This window comes from Odocoileus virginianus, unplaced genomic scaffold (genome assembly GCF_023699985.2).
Source record: "Odocoileus virginianus isolate 20LAN1187 ecotype Illinois unplaced genomic scaffold, Ovbor_1.2 Unplaced_Contig_23, whole genome shotgun sequence".
Classification (NCBI taxonomy): domain Eukaryota; kingdom Metazoa; phylum Chordata; class Mammalia; order Artiodactyla; family Cervidae; genus Odocoileus; species Odocoileus virginianus.
In genome coordinates this window covers 1007451-1025405 of record NW_027224340.1, presented here as the reverse complement: position 1 = coordinate 1025405, position 17955 = coordinate 1007451, and the positions used below count along the sequence as shown (strand labels likewise).

At 62.4% G+C, this 17955-nt stretch overlaps 3 protein-coding genes across 12 annotated transcripts; 1 reads left to right on the top strand and 2 right to left on the bottom strand.

Moving 5' to 3' along the window:
- The first annotated feature begins 8 nt into the window (after positions 1 to 8).
- On the top strand, positions 9 to 4582 carry TIGD5 (tigger transposable element derived 5). Its single transcript, XM_070464364.1, has one exon. The coding sequence runs from the start codon at positions 281 to 283 to the stop codon at positions 2201 to 2203; it is 1923 nt and encodes a 640-aa protein (XP_070320465.1). The 5' UTR covers positions 9 to 280; the 3' UTR covers positions 2204 to 4582.
- Positions 4583 to 4887: 305 nt separating this feature from the next.
- On the bottom strand, positions 4888 to 10584 carry PYCR3 (pyrroline-5-carboxylate reductase 3). Of its 3 annotated transcripts, none has more exons than XM_070464428.1 (6): positions 10454 to 10584; positions 7152 to 7216; positions 6586 to 6765; positions 6169 to 6381; positions 5742 to 5878; positions 4888 to 5625 (listed from the first exon to the last, which is right to left on the bottom strand). In XM_070464428.1, exons 1-6 carry the CDS (start codon positions 10545 to 10547, stop codon positions 5493 to 5495), a joined length of 822 nt encoding a protein of 273 aa, XP_070320529.1. In that variant the 5' UTR covers positions 10548 to 10584; the 3' UTR covers positions 4888 to 5492. The 3 variants fall into 3 exon arrangements, with proteins under 3 accessions (XP_070320529.1, XP_070320528.1, XP_020772579.2); XM_070464427.1 differs by having other exon boundaries at positions 5786 to 5878; positions 10454 to 10582; XM_020916920.2 differs by lacking the exon at positions 10454 to 10584 and adding an exon at positions 7433 to 8021 and having other exon boundaries at positions 5786 to 5878.
- A 582-nt stretch (positions 10585 to 11166) lies between these two features.
- GFUS (GDP-L-fucose synthase) lies at positions 11167 to 17884 on the bottom strand. Of its 8 annotated transcripts, none has more exons than XM_070464421.1 (11): positions 17769 to 17881; positions 16673 to 16829; positions 16222 to 16336; positions 15058 to 15186; positions 14908 to 14981; positions 14588 to 14721; positions 14421 to 14485; positions 14052 to 14118; positions 13831 to 13910; positions 13521 to 13620; positions 11167 to 11236 (listed from the first exon to the last, which is right to left on the bottom strand). In XM_070464421.1, exons 2-11 carry the CDS (start codon positions 16816 to 16818, stop codon positions 11229 to 11231), a joined length of 918 nt encoding a protein of 305 aa, XP_070320522.1. In that variant the 5' UTR covers positions 16819 to 16829; positions 17769 to 17881; the 3' UTR covers positions 11167 to 11228. The 8 variants fall into 8 exon arrangements, with proteins under 8 accessions (XP_070320522.1, XP_020736715.1, XP_070320523.1 ...); XM_020881056.2 differs by lacking the exon at positions 11167 to 11236 and adding an exon at positions 11427 to 11533 and having other exon boundaries at positions 17769 to 17883; XM_020881055.2 differs by lacking the exon at positions 11167 to 11236 and adding an exon at positions 12936 to 13305 and having other exon boundaries at positions 17769 to 17882.
- Positions 17885 to 17955: the final 71 nt, after the last annotated feature.

Here is a 17955-nt window from a genome sequence, read left to right as displayed (position 1 = left end):
GCTCGATCTTTCCGAGAGGAGCTGGAACAAACCACTGGACACGGCGCCGGCCCCGGCCGTCCCCCTCCGCCGCAGCTCGGATGGACTCGGCGGGCGGGGGCCAGTGACGCGCGGCGCGGCGCGGGGACTGGGGGCCCAGCACGCCTGCGCGCGCCCCGGGCGAGACAAAGGGGAGGGCCCGGCCGGCCCCGCCCCCGGCGCCGGCCCAGCGCCGCCGGCCGGGAGGGCGTATGGCTCCGGCTCCAGCGGCACCGCTGCCGTCGCGGTTACCGCAGCAGCCATGTACCCTGCGGGACCCCCGGCCGTCCCGGCCCCTCGCCGCGGTCGCCGACCCCCGCCCGGACGCCCTATGCAACCGCCGCGGCCCCCCGCGCCCGCCCCGGTCCCCGCCGCGCGGCCGCCGACCCCCGCGCCCGGGCCGCGGCCCCGCGTCGCCGTGAAGATGGCCTTCCGCAAGGCCTACTCTATCAAAGATAAGCTGCAAGCCATCGAGCGCGTCAAGGGCGGCGAGCGGCAGGCCAGCGTGTGCCGCGACTTCGGCGTGCCTGGCGGCACGCTGCGCGGCTGGCTTAAGGACGAACCCAAGCTGCGCTGGTTCCTGGAGCAGCTGGGTGGCGAGGTGGGCACGCAGTGCAAGAAGATGCGGCTGGCCAACGAGGAGGAGATCGACCGCGCCGTCTACTCGTGGTTCCTGGCGCCGCGCCAGCACGGCATGCCGCTGTCGGGGCCGCTCATCCAGGCGCAGGCCAAAGCCTTCGCGCGCCAGATCTACGGGCCCGAATGCACCTTCAAGGCCAGCCACGGCTGGTTCTGGCGCTGGCAGAAGCGCCACGGCATCTCCAGCCAGCGTATCTACGGCGAGGCCGATCCCGCGGCCGCCGGCCCCGCGCCTGGCCCACCCGTCAAGCAGGAGCCCGCGCAGCCCACCCGCGCCGGTCCCCTGCCCGACCTCGCCGCTAGTACCCTGGCCCCCGCCGAGGGCGGCTACGGCGACGAGCAGATCTACAACGCCAACGTCACGGGCCTCTACTGGAAGCTGCTCCCGGAGCAGGCTGCGCCTGTGGGCGCGGGGGGCTGTGGCCACCGCTGGCGGGGCGACCGGGTGACGGTCCTGCTGGCCGCTAACCTGACCGGCAGCCACAAACTGAAGCCGCTGGTCATCGGGCAGCTGCCAGACCCACCAAGCCTGCGCCACCACAACCAGGACAAGTTCCCCGCCTCCTACCGCTACAGCCCCGACGCCTGGCTCAGCCGTCCGCTGCTGCGCGGCTGGTTCTTCGAGGAGTTCGTCCCGGGTGTCAGGCGCTACCTGCGCCGCAGCTGCCTGCAGCAGAAGGCCGTGCTGCTGGTGGCCCACCCTCCCTGCCCCAGCTCTGGGGCCAGGATGCCCGCCCTGGAGGAGAGCGAGGAGACCCGCAGGAAGTACCGGCCCGAGCCCATCGGTCCCCCGGAGGAGCTGCAGACCCCCGACGGGGCCGTGCGGGTGCTGTTCCTGTGCAGGGGCAGCGGCCGGGTGCACATACCCGCCCCCCTAGAACAGGGGGTGGTGGTCGCGTTTAAGCAGCTGTACAAGCGGGAGCTGCTGCGGCTGGCCGTGTCCTGCGCCGGGGGATCCCCGCTGGACTTCATGCGCAGCTTCATGCTCAAGGACATGCTCTACCTGGCCGGCCTCTCCTGGGACCTGGTGCAGGCGGGTAGCATTGAGCGCTGCTGGCTGCTGGGCTTGCGGGCTGCCTTCGAGCCCCGGCCGGTGGAGGAGCGCGCTGGGCAGCCTGCTGGCCAGGCCGAGGAGGCCGCGGAGCGCAGCAGGGTGCTCAGCGACCTCACGCACCTGGCAGCCCTGGCTTACAAACGCCTGGCTCCTGAGGAGGTGGCCGAGTGGCTGCACCTGGACGATGATGGGGGGCTGCCCGACAGTGGCAGAGAGGACTGGGGCCCCAGCCGGCCTCCCGTGCTGGTCCCCAGGGGCCCCCTGCTCCCCGCCAGCCTACCCTCAGCGGTGGCAGGAGGAGCAGAGGAGGAGGCCGTCCCCACCGCTGGGGAGGCCGTTCGGGGTCTGGAGACAGCGTTGCGGTGGCTGGAGACCCAGGACCCCCGGGAGGTGGGGCCGCAGAAGCTGGTGCAGCTGCGCTTACTCATCAGCACGGCCCGGAGGCTGGGGGGCATCGGGCCCTCATCCACAGTTCCCGACGACGGGCTGTGACCAAGCCCGCCCCGGCAGCCCCCAGTGGCCTTTCTCCTGAGGCACGTGGAGGGGGGACAGACAGAGATCCCGTCTTGCCTTGCCTTCCCTGGAGCGGCCCACCCCCAAGGCTCAGGGGTTGACAGGGATCCCGGCCTGGCCCGAGAGAGCCCCGTTGGTGAAGGGCCGGCCCCTCCACTGGCACCCCATCTGGTGCTGGGTTAGCTGGAAGAGAGGCCATGGCCGCCCCTCCTCCCCGGGCAGGCCCACACGTGGCTCGGCCAGGCGCCCTCCCATGCGGACCTGGCATACGCCACAGCGCTTAGCAGAGAGCAGGTAGCCGTGTTCTCTCTGGCCCCTGTGGGGCTGCCCCAGCCACGTTCCTGTCCCCCCAGCCCCTGTGGCCCAGCACTTGCCCTGGACAAGGGCCCGGCGTCCGGTCCCCATGGATCACAGCTCTGTGGTCGTCCCAGCGGGAAGCACACCACTGGTCTCTGGTTTGGCGCATTAACTCTGTTTTTTCCAGGTACTCTTCAGACCCTGGGCAGATGCTCGGGGGGCTGGGAAAGAAGGATGGGGCTTTGAGTTTCTGGGTGCAGCCAAGGTTCCTTGTGTTGTCTTTAAGGAAATGCCATGCTAAACAGCTTTCATTCTGTAGGGTTGAGGAGCACTAGACCTGGGCCCCTGCCCCACACCCCAGCAGCCTCAGGGCCCGGAGCCATGCTGTCTTCTCGGAGCACCCCTGTGGCACCGCCAGCCATGCCAGGACAACCCTCAGTGCCTTAGCTCCCCTCCAAGGCTGCCCGGCTCCCGGCACTGCCAGGGGCGTAGCTGAGGAGCCGTTTCCCACAGGCCATGAATTAGGCTTCTGGGTGGCACGGCTTGAAAGGAGGCGGCGAGGGCTCCGTGTGACCCTCCAGCTCCCACACTGTTTTGCTGCTCCACTCAGCTCTAGATTCAGGACCCTGTTGGGGGCCTGAGGCTGAGACACCCAGGTCTCCCAGGGGCTGCCCGGCAGAGACGCCCAGAGCCCTGAGGAGGGCTGGATTTGAGGTGCTGCTGCCTGCCTCGGTGCTCTGCCCTCCTCTTCACCTGCCCCCGCCTCCTGGTGCTCCTGGGCTGTGGAGGCCACACCCAGGTGATGTGTTTCTGGGAGGGAAGGGCCATGCATGGTGGCAGGGCCACGGGGGTGCCCCCGGAGCAAAGATGTCAGCTCTTCCTTGGAACCACCTCTAGTCAAAACACCCACACATGTACGTGTATATGTCCGATCTGAAAGCTGATGGATGGTGCAGAGGATTCCAGGCGAGAAGGGAGGCATGGCCACCAGCCCCGGCTAAAGCCTCCACCTCACCTGCTGCCCTCACTCCACTAGCAGCTGCGGCAGGCCTGCACCCGGCCCGCGCCTCTGGCCTCAGGATGTCTTGCATGTCATACCGTCAGGGGCCCGGGCGAGAGCGCCTGTTCACCATAGCCTGCCTGCGGGGCCTCTGTCCTGCAGGGCCCTGCGAGGGAGTGGACTCGGAGCCCGGGTGGGCGCCGGGCCAGAGTAGTCTCTGGTGGTATCCTCGGTGCCACTCCTCTCGCCAGGTTCCCGGTCTCACCTTTGGTCCTCTGTCCCCGGGGTCTGGGCAAGGGGGCTGCGGTTGATGTTGGGAACTGGGTGTTGGGACAGAGCCTCCTGCCTCACCCCCTCTGGGGCACTGAGGCTGCACCCCAGAAGGCAGCTCTGGCCAGTGCCAGATGGCAGTGCAAGAATGAGGCACAGCGCAGGCTGGTCTGGGCCTTGAAGAGCCAGGGCCTGGTCAAGGGTGGGGCTGAGGACACCTCACGCGAGGGCCCCTGAAGTCCTCCTCCCTAGAGTGCAGGCCCAGCTCCTGGAGCTCAGCTCTGTGAACCGTGGGGAGAACAGCTGAAGTGCCTTGCTGTGGTTACCGCTGGGCCCGAGGCATCTCAGCCGCCAGGCTCTCCGCTCCTGTTCACCTTAAGGCAGCGAGGGTCACGAATTTCAAGCCAGCAGCCCCCAGGCAGGACCTCAGGGCTGACCTGGCAGAATCAGCAGCGGGCAGAAAGTGCCACCCATGACTTCTGCTGATACCAGCCCACCAGGGGGGTCGGGAGAGTGAACCCACCGTGTCAGGCCAGCCTTGCCCGAGGGACCACACACTGGGGAACAAGCCCCCAGGTGACAGCGGACCACGGATGGAGCCCTGGAGCCTGCGGTGAGGAAGGGGCCTTGCCAGTGCGGGGGTTGGCCCTGAGCCTGTGGGCCCGAGAGCATGTCAGGATCTCGGGGGCAGGGGGGGCTGGAGTGGGCTCTGAGGTGCTTACTCTGTCAAGGGGCCCTTTCACAGCCAGCCTCACTTTATAATAAAGGCTGAACATGCCCACTTCACACAAGCTCTGTCCCAGTCTTACTTTTGTAACTGCATCCAGTGCGCAGTTCCAGAACGCCATCTGAGAAGCAGGGAGGGACAGCAGTGGGCCCACAGGTGCCTCACGCAGACTGGCCACCTCAGGGCAGGGCCCAGCTTGGGCCCAGGGACTTTGGTGGCCAACGCGTTGCTGAGGGGGGGTGATGGGAGATAGAGGGGAGCCCCGTCTGCACCACCCACCCGAGTCTGAGCCCAGGGCCTTGCTGATGGGACTCCAGGCCCTGGGATTTGGTTTTATCCACCTCCAGTGAAACATGGATCGCTCCATGCTATAGTACAGCATCTTTATTTCCATTTTAAAGGTTAAAAAAAAAAAAATAGGTGAAGAAATGGACTCAGGCTGACCATTCTAACTAGTAGAAGGGCCGGGGTCAGACAAGCAGTCCCTGGCTGAGGGCCAGCGGGACACTGGTGGCTGGAACTCGGGGAGGGCTCGAGGCCGAGCAGCAGAGTGGGGTTGGCCGGCGGGTGCGTCAGCCCTGTTCACAGACGCCTGGCAGGTGGCGGGAAGGGGCTCCAGCACTTGGGCCTGCAAGGGATGGGGCAGTCCCCCAACAAAGGTCCCACGTTTCTGGCTTTCCAGGCCTGTTGGTCCCTTCACGGACATGTTGAGAACCAAATCTGGTAGTCAGAGGCCAGGCCACAGGACCCTCCGGGGCTCCTGACCCAGGGAAGGGTCATCAGGGCCAGCTCTCCCTGCCCTTGCCAGGAGCTTAGGGTCCGGGGAGGGGCCACACCCTGCTGTGTTCCCTGCGGGCCAGGGCCCCTCCTCCCTGCAGGACAGAGGGGACCCAAGCCACCACAGGGTAGAGGCGTGGCCCACACCTACTTCCTTCTGAGCTCCCTGGCCCGACAGGTGGCGGCCTCCACGGCGCTCATGGCTGCGGCCCGCAGCCCACCCTGCTCCAGCGCATGGAGCCCGTAGATGGTGGTGCCGCCTGGCGTGCACACGTCAGTCCGCAGCTGAGCCGGGTGCTGCCCCTTCTGCAGAAGCACCTTGGCTGTTCCCTGGAGAGAGGTGTTGGGGTGACTTGGCGGGGGGATGGTGCTGGCAGCCTGTCTGCAGCTCATCCCCCCAGCACCCTGTCTCAACTCAGGCCAGCTGGCCGCCTCCCCATGCTGACCTTCCCCTTCTACACACTCCCCGGGCCGTGCAGCAGGGTCTCACCAGCAGGGTCTGGGCAGCGATGCGGTGGGCCAGGCCACTGGGCATGCCCATTTTGACAGCACCTTCAGCCAAGGCCTCAGAGAAGGCACACACCTGTAGCAGTGGGGAGGGGGCGGGAGTCAAAGCTAGCCCTCCCTGGGACTCAGCACCCAGCCTGGAGAAGGCTGGGAACCTTCAGAACAAGGCCCAGGGCACCAGCCACCAGAGCCAAGGCTGGAGCCCAGAGGTCTGCCAAGGGGCCGGTCTCAAAGGCCCAGGAAGGCACTGACGGGTGGGCACACACAGGCAGCTGAGGACCAAGCGCGGATCCCTGGGGGCAGGGGCTGTTGCAGGGGCTTGGGAAGGTCCCACTTTGCAGAGGGAGGGCTGCCCACCACACTCACAAAGGCTACGCCGCTGCCGCTGAGGCCGGTGTGGATGTCCACCTGGGCCTCGGGCACCTCCTCGCACTGCCCGCAGGCCTCCAGCAGGGACCGCAGGAGCTGGGCCTCATAGCTCCCAGCATGGCGGCCCCGTGCCATCACCATGGCACCCTCCTGGACGATGCAGGGCAGGTTGGGTGAGACCCTGAGCACCCGAGCCTTCGGGGGCAGCAGCTGCCAGAGAGAGGCTGTGGTCAGTGAGGCCTGTGCCAGCCGGCGGAAAACTCTGCTCCCCAACCCACCCATGCTGGCTTCTGGAAGGGCCAGGCCCCAGCTGCAGCCGGTCTGGGATGGCCGGGATGGGAAGTCGAGTCTGGTCAGCAGAGCCCAGCCTGGGGTCAGCGTCTCAGCCCCACCGCACCCTCAAGGGCCACTCACCTCCTCCAGGGTGCTCAGGGACACCCCAGCGGCCACGGACACCAAGATGTGCTCTGCAGTGACAGCAGGAGCCACCTCCACCAGCACGGCGGGCAGAATGTGGGGCTTGGTGGCGAAGAAGACGAGGGGGCAGCTGTGCAGCACCTCCAGGTTGGAGTGGGTGGTCTGGCAGCCCATGGCCTGCAGCAGGGACGCCAGGGCCAGGTCTGTCAGCAGGCGTCCTCCAGATCGCAGCCCCCTTGCCAGCCCCCACTGCGGATGGCTCTACTCCCAGTGGCCAGACCACCCGTCCCTGCTCAGGACCTGACCTCAGGTGGGCCCTGACGGCAGCACAGCCTCAAGCCGTCTGAGCCGGTGAGTGCCCATGACGTTCCTGCCCACCCAGCATGCACGCCCCTTTACCCCGCCCTGGCCCTCCACGACCCTGATGTTCCTTCTGGCCTTTGACCTCCCCTTCCCCAGCCCAGGCCATTTCAAAACTTTAGCCAAGTAAGCAGCACTTCCCTGGCCCCAAGGAGTGTCTGAGGGACAGGAGCCAAGAGCCACCTGGGAGCTGCCCGGCTCACCTGGAAACGGCAGAGGTTCCTGTCGGAGGGTGCGCTGGCCAGCACGTGCTCAGGTTCCACTTTTCCTGGAGGGAAAAACAAAGAAGAGCGGGGGTGTCAGTGAGGAAGGCGGTGCGGTGGAGCGAGCCTGCCGGGTCTGCAAGTCTCTGAGGCTCAGCCACACCTGGGCTATCCTGAGCCTCTCCAAGAAGCCAGGAGCTCAGCAGGGCAGTTCCACGAGGCCGGGACCAGACCAGACCACCAGTCTCACTTGATTCTACCCAGCAGTCACGGCTGCCTACCTGCTGCCGAGTCCAGACACGATGCTGGACACAGGGACCAGGAGTTCGCCTTGTCTTGTGAGGACATGGATCCCAGGGACTGCTGCTACTAGGAATAGGAAGGCTGGGGAGGGGGCATGGTGGGTACGGAGGCCCGGGAAGGGAGGGTGAGGGATGAGGGTGAACCCTAGGAAGAGGGTGTGTCTATGGGTGTGTCTGTGCTGGCACATCCAAGCAGAGAATGCCTGTTTGGCAGAATCCTCTACAGATCAGATTTCTACAAGGTCTAACAAGAAGGCAGAAATGCACCCCACAACCTGGACAGATGGTGGCAGCCACTATGTGTTGCCTGCACTGTGTCAACATGAACTCCATGTAGCTGGGGGTAGCAGGTAACACTCCAAGTTTTACAAGTAAACACCTGAGGCTTGCAATAACCTGCTTTCTGATGATTTTCATCTCTCTAGACCTTGACATACAGCTAAAGGCAAAAAGCTAGTCCATAATCACCACAAAAAGATCCTAAATACTGTGGAGCACGATCAGGACACCACCACCATTCCTGCTGTAGTTCAGTCGCTCAGTCGTGTCTGACTCTTTGCAACCCCATGGACTGCAGCATGCCAGGCTTCCCTGTCCATCACCAACTCCCGGAGCTTGCTCAAACTCATGTCCATCGAGTCAGTGATGCCATCCAACCATCTCATCCTCTGTCGTCCCCTTCTCCTCCTGCCTTCAATCTTTCCCAGCATCAGGGTCTTTTCCAAGGAGTCAGTTCTTCACATCAGGTGGCCAAAGTATTGGAGTTTTAGCTTCAGCATCAGTCCTTCCAATGAATATTCAGGACTGATTTCCTTTAGGATGGACTGGTTGGATCTCCTTGCAGTTCAAGGGACTCTCAAGAGTCTTCTCCAACACCACAGTTAGAAAGCATCAATTCTTCAATGCTCACCTTTCTTTATAGTCCAACTCTCACATCCATACATGACTACTGGAAAAACCTTAGCTTTGACTAGATGGACCTTTGTTGGCAAAGTAATGTCTGCTTTTTAATATGCTGTCAGGGTTGGTCATAGCTTTTTTCCCAAGGAGCAAGCATCTTTTAATTTCATGGCTGCAATCACCATCTGCAGTGATTTTGGAGCCCAAGAAAATAAAGTCTGTCACTGTTTCCATTGTTTCCCCATCTATTTGCCATGAAGTGATGGGACCGGATGCCATGATCTTCTCAACCAATGATTTTGCCTGCCCCCAACAATGGCAGGGTTTGGAGACATTTTTGGCTCTCACAACTGAGGATGTTACTGACCCCTCGTGGGGAGAAGCCACGGAAGGGAGCTAAACACCCTACAACATGAAGGATGGAGGATGATCTGGCTCCAGATGTGCAGTGCCGGATACTAGGAGTGCTGCTGGCAAACAAATCAAAAGAAGAGACATAGGCTCAGAGCGGTCAGGCAACTCACGAGATCTCACTCTAAGCTAGGACTGTCCAAGAGAAACATCGCTCAACCCATACATGTCACGTTGCAACTTCTAGTAGTCATATTAAACAATCAGGAAAAAACAAGTTTAATTATAATACATTTTATTTAAACTAAGGTAGCTAAAATGTTATCCTTCCAACAGCTAATCAACATTAAAAATTACTAAGATACATTACTTTTTGTTTGTGTGCTGAATCTTCCAAACTCAGCATATATGTTATTTTATGCACTCACAATGGAATACCAGACCACCTGACCTGCCTCCTGAGAAATCTGTATGCAGGTGAAGAAGCAACAGTTAGAACTGGACATGGAACAACAGACTGGTTCCAAATCAGGAAAGGAGTACGTCAAGGCTGTATATTGTCACCCTGCTTATTTAACTTATATGCAGAGTATATCATGTGAAATGCCAGGTAGATGAAGCACAAGCTGGAATCAAGATTACTGGGAGGAATATTAATAACCTCAGATATGCATATGACACCACCTTTAGGGCAAAAAGCAAAGAACTAAAAAGTCTCTTGATGAAAGTGAAAGAAGAGAGTGAAAAACTTGGCTTAAAACTCAATATTCAGAAACTAAGATTATGGCATCTGGCCCCATTACATCATGGCAAATAGGTGGAGAAACAGTGGAAACAGTGACAGACTTTATTTTCTTGGGCTCCAAAATCACTGCAGATGGTGACTGCAGCCATGAAATTAAAAGACACTTGCTCCTTGAAAGAAAAGCTATGACCAACCTAGACAGCATATTAAAAAGCAGAGACATTACTTTGCCAACAAAGGTCCATCTAGTCAAAGCTATGGTTTTTCCAGTAGTCATGTATGAATGTGAGAGTTGGACTATAAAGAAAGCTGAGCGTCCAAAAATCGATGCTTTTGAACTCTGGTGTTGGAGAAGCCTCTTGAGAGTCCCTTGAACTGCAAGGAGATCAAACCAGTCCATCCTAAAGGAAACCAGAATATTCATTGGAAGGACTGATGCTGAAGCTGAAACTCCAATAATTTGGCCACCTGATGCAAAGAACTGACTCATTGGAAAAGACCCTGATGCTGGGAAAGATTGAAGGTGGGAGAAGGGGACGACAGAGGATGAGATGGTTGGATGGCATCACCGACTCGATGGACATGAGTTTGAGCAAGCTCCGGGAGTTGGTGATGGGCAGGGAAGCCTGGCGTGCTGTGGTCCATGGGGTAGCAAAGAGTTGGACGCGACTGAACTGATGCACTCACAGCGCATCCCAATTCCGACCGCCTTACGGTTACCGTGTGGACGGCTGGCTCTGACCCTCTCCACCACATCCCCTCCAGCCGAGCTCCCAGAGGAAACAGAGTCCGGAAAGGCAGAGTCCGCGAGCCGTCCTGTCCCACGTCCGACGGCGAGCTCCACCCTGGGGCCCCTGCGCCTAGGGCGCCGCGCTGCTCTGGGATCCGCGGGGCAGGCGGGCACGGGACAGGGTAAGCCCGCCCCTCTCACCTCAGGCCAGTCTCCGACGCCCGCTGGCCCCAAGCCCGGGGTCCCCACGCGCCCTACGCCCGTGGCGCCCTACCTGCTTGGATGAGGCCATGCGCGATGGCCTCCGCCATGCGGCCCGCGCCCACGAAGCCTACTCGCCTCCCGCCGGATTCCGCCGCCGCCGCCATCACGCCGCCGCGCCGCGCCCCACCCCCGCCCTCAGCTACGCCAATAGGCTGCGGGGGCCTCACCTGCGCTCGTCCACTGGCTGCGGAGACCTCACGCTCCGCCCTCTCCCGGGGTTTCCGTGCGGTGCGTAGTGCCGCGAGGGACGAGGCGCGGCGCCGCGCGAAGCGTCCGGTACTCTGGCCGGTTGTGTACCTCGGTGCTCCACTGGTGTGTGGATTTCGCAAGTAGCAACTTGAGAGGGTCCATTTACAAGCGAAGGGTCGGAAAGGGTGGAGGCTGCTGTGGGATGGGGTCCCTCGCGGGGCCAATGGGAAAGCACTGATGGACACCGGCCAGCTGAGCTTCCAGGAGGCGGCGGCTGAGCAGATTCTGATGAAACTCCTGGCAGCCAGAATCCGGACTTCCGCTTATCAGTAGCTAGCGAGTGGGACTCTGCCGGCCTCGGGCCGGTTTCTGGGTGGAAACAGCGCGCACTGGTTCTGTTTGGAGCCTGTGAGCAGTCGGGTGTGGGGGACAGGGCTGCCTGGTCCCGGCTTGTGGTCAGCTTTCCCCCAAGTTGCAGTGGGTCCGAGTGACAGCATAAAATTGACGCAGCCAGTGAAACGTGGGAGCAGCGGTCTGCGGCTTTGCTGTTAAAGAAGCTCCTCAGGTCAGCCTGGGTTTTGGTTTCTGAGAGCCTCTCAGGGAGCTATGTAGGGAGGCAGGGGAGACCTTCCTGAGGTGTTCCCCAGGAGAGACCTGGCCTCTCTAGTTGGTTCTAAGGGAGAAAGTGTGTGGCTGGGGACAGGAAGCACCTTAGAGACTGAGAGGGGGAGGGTGGGTGTGGGGTGTGCTTGTAATTTTTTATTGACTTAGGAAAAATAAGCTTAGATTGCAGCTTTTAAGATTGCATTTTAAAAAATTTTGTTATTTTCTTTAAACTCTACTTTGGCACGTTCTAAATTCTTCAGCGGGCTTCCCAGGTGGCTCAGTGTAAAGAATCTTCCTGCAACACAGGAGACACAGGTTCAATCCCTGGGTTGGGAAAGATCCCCTGGAGGAGGAAATGGCAACCCACTCTGGTATTCTTGCCTGGGAAATCCTGTGGACAGAGGAGCCTCGCGGGCTCCATGGGGTCACAAAAACAGTGAGACACAACAACTGGGAAGTTCTTCAACAATGAGAGTCCCTCACTCACTCAACGCTGTCCCTTCAGTGAGAAGCCCCTGCTCTGAGGCTGGGAATGAAGGCCTCACAGCAGCAGAATGGACAGCCAAAGCCCTACCCTGCAGACCTGCCCCTCTATGATACACACATCCTGCAAGGGACAGTTCAGGACATGCAACCACTATTAGTGTCCTCCCAGGCACGTCCGGGCCTTTCTGCTCCTGCCCCCTTCTCACTGGGCTGATCCAAGCTCCAACTCAGGTGCCACCCCTGCCCATCTCCCTTAACCAGCAGACCCTTCATTCACAAATGGCTGGCGCCCGGGGGGATAACACCATGAAGGCAGACCTGGTCCTGGAGCTCTGAGTCGTGGGGGTGGGGGAGGGAAGGAATTTCTGGAGAAGCAGGCTGGTGGGATGGGCTTCAGAGAGGAATAACCGTCTGGACAGAAGCTGAGAAGGTAGGGAGGCACTGACACTAACGGGGAGAGGAATGGGGTGGTGACAAATGCAGTGTGTGGTCAGCTGGACAGGGCGCAGAGGGCGGGACTGTGTGCCCAGCACAGGGGGGACAGCCGACACTGCCCAGATAAACAAAAGATGTCATGACTGAGTGGGCGCACACACTCGTGAAGAGGGGGACCCCAGAGCCAGCACTACCTGACTGGCCAGGGCGCTAACAGGTCAACCCGTCTAAATCCTCCTGTTGAGGAAGGTGCCACTCCCCTCCCTGCCCGCCAGGTCACTCCTGCGTGACACCTGTCACTGTCCACAGGAGAAGGGCAGGCTGGGCCCCAGCACCCAAGCTGCCACATTAGGGCTAGGGAGATGAAAGGGCCAGGTCGAGCTCCTCTCTACTGGGGCCCCAGGGGAGCCTGAACCAGCAGACTGACAATCTCCTCAGATCCCTCTGTGCCCGCCTGGCCTTTCCAAACCCAGACCCAGCCTCTTTCCCCGAAGTCCTGGGAGGAAGCGGGGGAGCCCTGGGGAGTGCAGTTACCCAGGCCCATATGTGGCCGTGTGGGGAGAGGCTGGCTCTGGCCGCCACACTGGAACCACTGCAGGTGCCCTGCCCTTTGTCCCCACCAGCTGACAACCCACCCTCTCCTGCCACCTGCCCACTCACCACTCCTCTGTGTCTCCGCCCACTGCCACCCTTCTGCCCCAGGGGCAGTTGGTCACCATGGCCCAGCAGCTCTTGGGGGCTGGCGGGTGGGGACAGGGGTGGTTGGCACACAGGCCTGTGAAAATGCTCTTTATTGGCTCCCAGGGATCAGAAGGGGACACTCAGGGATGGAGTTGGGGAGCAGGGTGCTGGGCCTGGCTTCCCTGACATGGACGGAGACCCCACCAGACAGTCACTGAGGCCTGCCTCGGCAGACGGAGTGGAGCAGAGGCCACTATCAGGTGGGCAGGCGGTGCCCCCAGCTCCTGGCAGGTTCTGTGAGTGGCTGCCACTGGGCACTGCTGGCCGGGACCTGGGGAAGTGGTGGACTGGCTTCGGCCGCAGGCCTCACTTCCGGGCCTGCTCGTAGTTGTCGGTGAACCAGACACAGGTCTCCTTCACGGCTGCAGAGGTGGGCAGGTGAGGGCCCGGTGGGCAGGTGAGGGCCTGGTGGGCAGGTGAGGGCCAGGGTGGTCCTAACCTCCCGGGAGGAGGGAGGAGGAGGGGAACCCAGGGAGTCCTGCCTCTGCAGTGAGGGCATGGAGGCCAAACCCACAGAGTGTCCCCCACAGCAGACAGTGGGGAAACTGAGGCCTGGGCAGGGGCAGTGGTGGCCCCCGGGAGAGGCCGGAAGGCCCTGAGGAACAGGGTGGGAGGCTCACCCTGCTTGAAGGGTGTGAACTGGAAATCGGGCAGGTAGGCCCGCAGCTTGGCATTACTGGCTGTCTTCTTAAACTGCCCATCTGACTTGGTTGTATCAAACTGGGCACCTGGTCAAGGCCTCAGCACAAGGGGAAGCCCCACCGCCCCCCCGCCTGCTCTTGAGCCTGGCCCAGCTTTCCCAGAAGGAGCCTCCAGGGCAGAGCAGCAGTGCCCCCACCCCCCGGCCGCCAGGGTGAGTGCCATGGGGGTATCAGGGCACAGTCTTCTGCAGGGAGGCTCGAAGCACCCCAGCCTCCGACCAAAGGATACAGTGACCTCCCCATGGAAGTCCATGGCCTCCACCACGGCCTCCGCTGCCTCCTGGATGGACACCTCATCCTCCTCACCCACTGTGGGGAGCCAGGGACCAACGGCCGGGTCAGGCCCCCACTGCCCAGCCCCCAGAAGTCCCCTCCCTGCTCGGCGGCTCCAGAGACAGATGGGGTCCCACCCAGCTGGTGGGGGTGGGGGTGGGGCTGCTGGGCGCCCACCTGACAGGATGATGGGCTCCACCTCATCGTACTCCCGCAGGGCCCAGATAAAGAGCCGGGCCAGGTCCTGCCAGTCAGACGTCCAGGGTCAGAGGCGACCAGTGACAGCCCACAGGCGCGCGTCCCCTCTCCAGCCCAGGTCCCTCCCTCTGGGCACTGGCCGGCCAGCTGTGCCCCAAGTCCCTCCTCCAGATGAGCTCAGAGCTGCCTCAGTGACTCTCTCACAGACAGGAACCTACAGGGCCCCAGCGAGGACGGGGGCAGCGTGGACCCCTACCCCTTCCCAGGCTCCCTCCCGCCTGCCCACGGCTAGCATGGCGGCCCCAGGAGACGTTCTGAGGGACAGCCGTGCCCTGCTGCGGCACCAACCAGTGAGTAGATGAACTGCCTCCGGGGCCTCCCTGTGCCCCACACCGTCAAGGCTGAGCCGCTGCCTGTGGGTCGGGAGGGCGGGTGTCAGAGGTGCTGTGGCAGCATCAGCCATCCCCCCTCCCCGGGCTGCGCCCCAGGGGCCCCCGCGGGCAGCAGGCACTCACTCTTGGCCAGGTGCACCTTGTGGATGAGGCCGGGCAGTACATGGCCGTCCTCGATACTGAAGTTGTCGTGGGGCCCGAAGACATTGGTGGGGATTACAGCGGTGAAGGTGCAGCCATGCTGCTGGAAGTAGGCTCTGTAGCGGCACAGCATCCCCTCTGGCCCTCACCCTGGGGCCACTGGCCCATCCCACCCCGAGTCCCGCCCCAGCTGAGGTCTGGGAGCCCTGCCGGGCTGCTCCCTGGGCCCACCCTCCACGGGGCACCCCGGACCCCTTCCCCAGCCCTGACTGGCCTCCACCCAGGGGGCGCAGGAGGAGGACCTGTTCTGCACGTCGATCATCCTCTTGGCGTAAGAGTAGCCAAAATTGCTGCTGTGCGGCGGCCCATTGTGAATCTGGAGGAGCAGAGGACCTGCTGCTTCTCAGCCCCGCCCCCAGCCAGGCCCCACCCTGCCCAGGCCCCCCCCTCACCATGGTCTCATCGATGGGGTAGGTGGTCTTGTCTGGGAAGATGCAGGTGGACAGGCAGGAGACCACCTTGCGCACGCCCACCTCGAAGGCCGAGTGTAGCACATTATCATTGATGTGTATGTTTTTCCTCTGCAGGGGAGGGATGGGAAGCAGGGCTCAGGACCCTCCAGGCAGGGTCCAAGGCCTCACCTGCTCCTCCAGAGACTGAAGAGGGGACGCACCCTGGAGGCCATATCTGAGCCTGAGTTCCAGCTACTCCCAGGGCCCACCCCCAGGACTGCAGAAAGGTCTAGGCCTGCCTCCCCTGAGGCTGCGGGAGGACCTCGGAGGAGAGGGCTACACCCCAAGCTCAGGGCTGAGCCCCACCCTCAGGGGCTGCTGAGGTGGTGCAGAAGCCCAGGGGGCCCAATCTGGCCCTGAGGCAGGGAGGGAAGATGGGGGCCTTCCACACCCCCAAACCCAGGAGCTCACCCCTGGCTCTACTGCTCAGTAGCAATGAAGCCTGGGCCGGCCACACCCCTCCTCGGGCCTCACTTCCCTCTCCAAGGACATGAGCTGGCCGGGGCATTTGGGTGGTCTGGGGAGAGGGGAGAGGTGGTGGTCAGGCAGTCTCCCAGGAAGGCTGTCGCTGAGACAAGGAGGACAAGCCCATGTGCAGAATCAGGTCTAAGCCTCCACCATCCCAGGCCCAGAACAGGACTGAACCACACCAAGGCCAGCAGCAGAGACAGGGACAGCCCTCAGGGGCAAAGCCTGGCATGGGTGGGGCCCTCGGACGGCCCAGTTCACACCTCTGCAGCCCAGGGTGCGCCCCAGGCTTAGTGCAGTTGGACCTCCTGGGAGCAGGGGCATCTGGAGGCCCAGGAGGCAGGAAGCAGTTGGGGCAGAGTCACATGGCAAATGCTGGCTTCTCTCAGCTCACCCAAACCCCATTTACCTCTTGGCTTTCCCTATTGGGCCAAACATCCCCCAGTCTACCTGCGTGCCCCTCTGCCTACAGCCCAAGTGTAGGGCACTGGGGGCCCTTGGGGCTACCCCACCTGCTGGGCCAAGCCCTGACCCTCAGGAGCTTCATGGGGCCAGAACAAGAGCTTGGGAAGCTGGCCAGAAAGCCCCCAGAATCTGGGATCCTGGCTCCCAGTGCTCACTGGGGCTCTTCCTTACCCAGAAGTCCAAATTGTATTTGATATTCCGGAACAGGCCCCCCACCATTGCAGCAAGATGGACGACATGTGTGGGCTGGACCTGTTCAAACAGCGCTCGGGTCTGTGCAGCATCCCTGTGGGGAAGCCAGGCCGTCAGAGGCTGCTTGGAGGCCCGAGGGAAGGAGCGCCCTGGCTCAAGGCACTGGGGGCAGGAGCCAGGCGGGGCCAAAGGCAGGAGGGGCTGCCAACAGGGAAAGTGGCCAGGCCAGGTCCTGGCTGGTAGGAGAGTGTGGACTTCCAGGAAGAGAAAGGAGGAAGTTTGCCCAGGAGCAAAGCTGTGCACACCCTGGCCAGGCCAGCCATCTGGCAGGGAGGGCCCGGATGCGAGGCCCCGCTAGGGACAGGGCTGGTCCGGAGCTCTCAGTCTGGAGAGGTCACAGTGGGGGTGCTCCAGGGATGGGTGGACTCACGTGAGATCGGCATCCTTGGAGGAGACAAACACCCAGTCCTCTCCGGGCAGCCTGGCTCCATCTTCTACCACCTTCTGGATGGCTCTGCCCACCAGCCCTGAGCCCCCAGTCACTAGGATCCGCCTGGTCCCCCGAGGATCACTCATGGTGGCTACACCTGTAGGGCCAAATTATGTGAGGCTGAGGCCATCTGCTCCCATCCCACAGAACCCCACTCCCCTGGGCTGCCCCAGCCCAGGGTCACCACCCCTAGCGCTGGGGCACAGTATGAGGTCACCAGGCCAGGGAGACTGCCTGCTGGGGACCAGGCAGACCCAGCTAGCCTGAGCCATCCGCTCCTCTCAGCTCTCTTCCCCAGGGAGCCCTGTGCCTAGAGCTGCACAGGGAGCCTGGGGCTACCACTCAGCCCGGAGAACCAACCCTGATCCCAACTGGACCAAGAAAGAGAACATTTGGCTCCTCTCTGGCTCACAAGACAGGAGGCAGCCAACCTTGGGTCTAGGGCTTTCTGGCCAAAGTCCACCTGCTACTGACTGTGGGAAGGGGCGGCGCCTGTATTTGCAGCCCAGTTCCCACTCCAGCTAGCCTTGGAAAGCTTGGTTCCTTCTGGGCAGGTAAAGCTTCTGGCTACCTGGAGAAATAGACAGGCCTCAGGGCACCACCACCTCGGAGGACCCTATCCTGGGGGCTGGAAATCTGCTCGGGCAGCTACCGGAGGACTTGGAACTCCCCGATGCAGAGCCCCACGGGCAGCCCGGACCAGAGGGAGCCCTTCCAGGACATTCTGCTGCTCCTGATGGCACGGGCAGTGTAGCAGCAGGCCCTGGGGTAGACGCTACTGCAGCCGGGCACCTCCCACGTTTCCCCAGGCGCTTCCCAAGTCCTCCACCCCTGGACCAAACTCTGAGACCACTCGCACTGTGCAGTTGGGCCCCTTCCGTGCTTCCTGGGTCCCTCCCACGCCCCCAGTTCCCGGCACCCTTCAGGCATTTCTGATGGTCAGGGGGCACCCAAGGTCCAGGCCCCGGCTCGCCATGCCGCGCCCCCCCCCATCCCCCGCCCCCCGAGGTCCCCTCAGCGCTCCCCGCCTTCTTACCTGCGCCTTATCCCACCTGCCCGCAGAGCCGCTTCCGGCGCCGGCTGAGCGCCCAGCCACGCGCCGGGGCCAGGTGGAGGGGGCAGGACCAGGTCAGGCCCTCCCGCGGCACTCTGGGAAGTGGAGTCCTCGAGGGCCGCCCCGGGCGCTGCAGGGACATGAAGTCCAGGGCCGCGCAGTAGCCTGG

Coding starts and splice junctions, on each gene's coding strand:
- TIGD5 (XM_070464364.1), top strand. CDS start 281: ATGTACCCTGCGGGACCCCCGGCCGTCCCGGCCCCTCGCCGCGGTCGC.
- GFUS (XM_020881055.2), bottom strand. CDS start 16,818: ATGAGTGATCCTCGGGGGACCAGGCGGATCCTAGTGACTGGGGGCTCA. Junction 16,337..16,672: donor TCCAAGGATGCCGATCTCAC/GTGAGTCCACCC, acceptor GCTTCCCCACAG/GGATGCTGCACAGACCCGAG. Junction 14,119..14,420: donor GGCAGTTCATCTACTCACTG/GTTGGTGCCGCA, acceptor TCTGACTGGCAG/GACCTGGCCCGGCTCTTTAT.
- PYCR3 (XM_070464427.1), bottom strand. CDS start 10,547: ATGGCGGCGGCGGCGGAATCCGGCGGGAGGCGAGTAGGCTTCGTGGGC. Junction 6,766..7,151: donor GGAACCTCTGCCGTTTCCAG/GTGAGCCGGGCA, acceptor TCCCTGCTGCAG/GCCATGGGCTGCCAGACCAC. Junction 6,382..6,585: donor CCCTGAGCACCCTGGAGGAG/GTGAGTGGCCCT, acceptor TCTCTCTGGCAG/CTGCTGCCCCCGAAGGCTCG.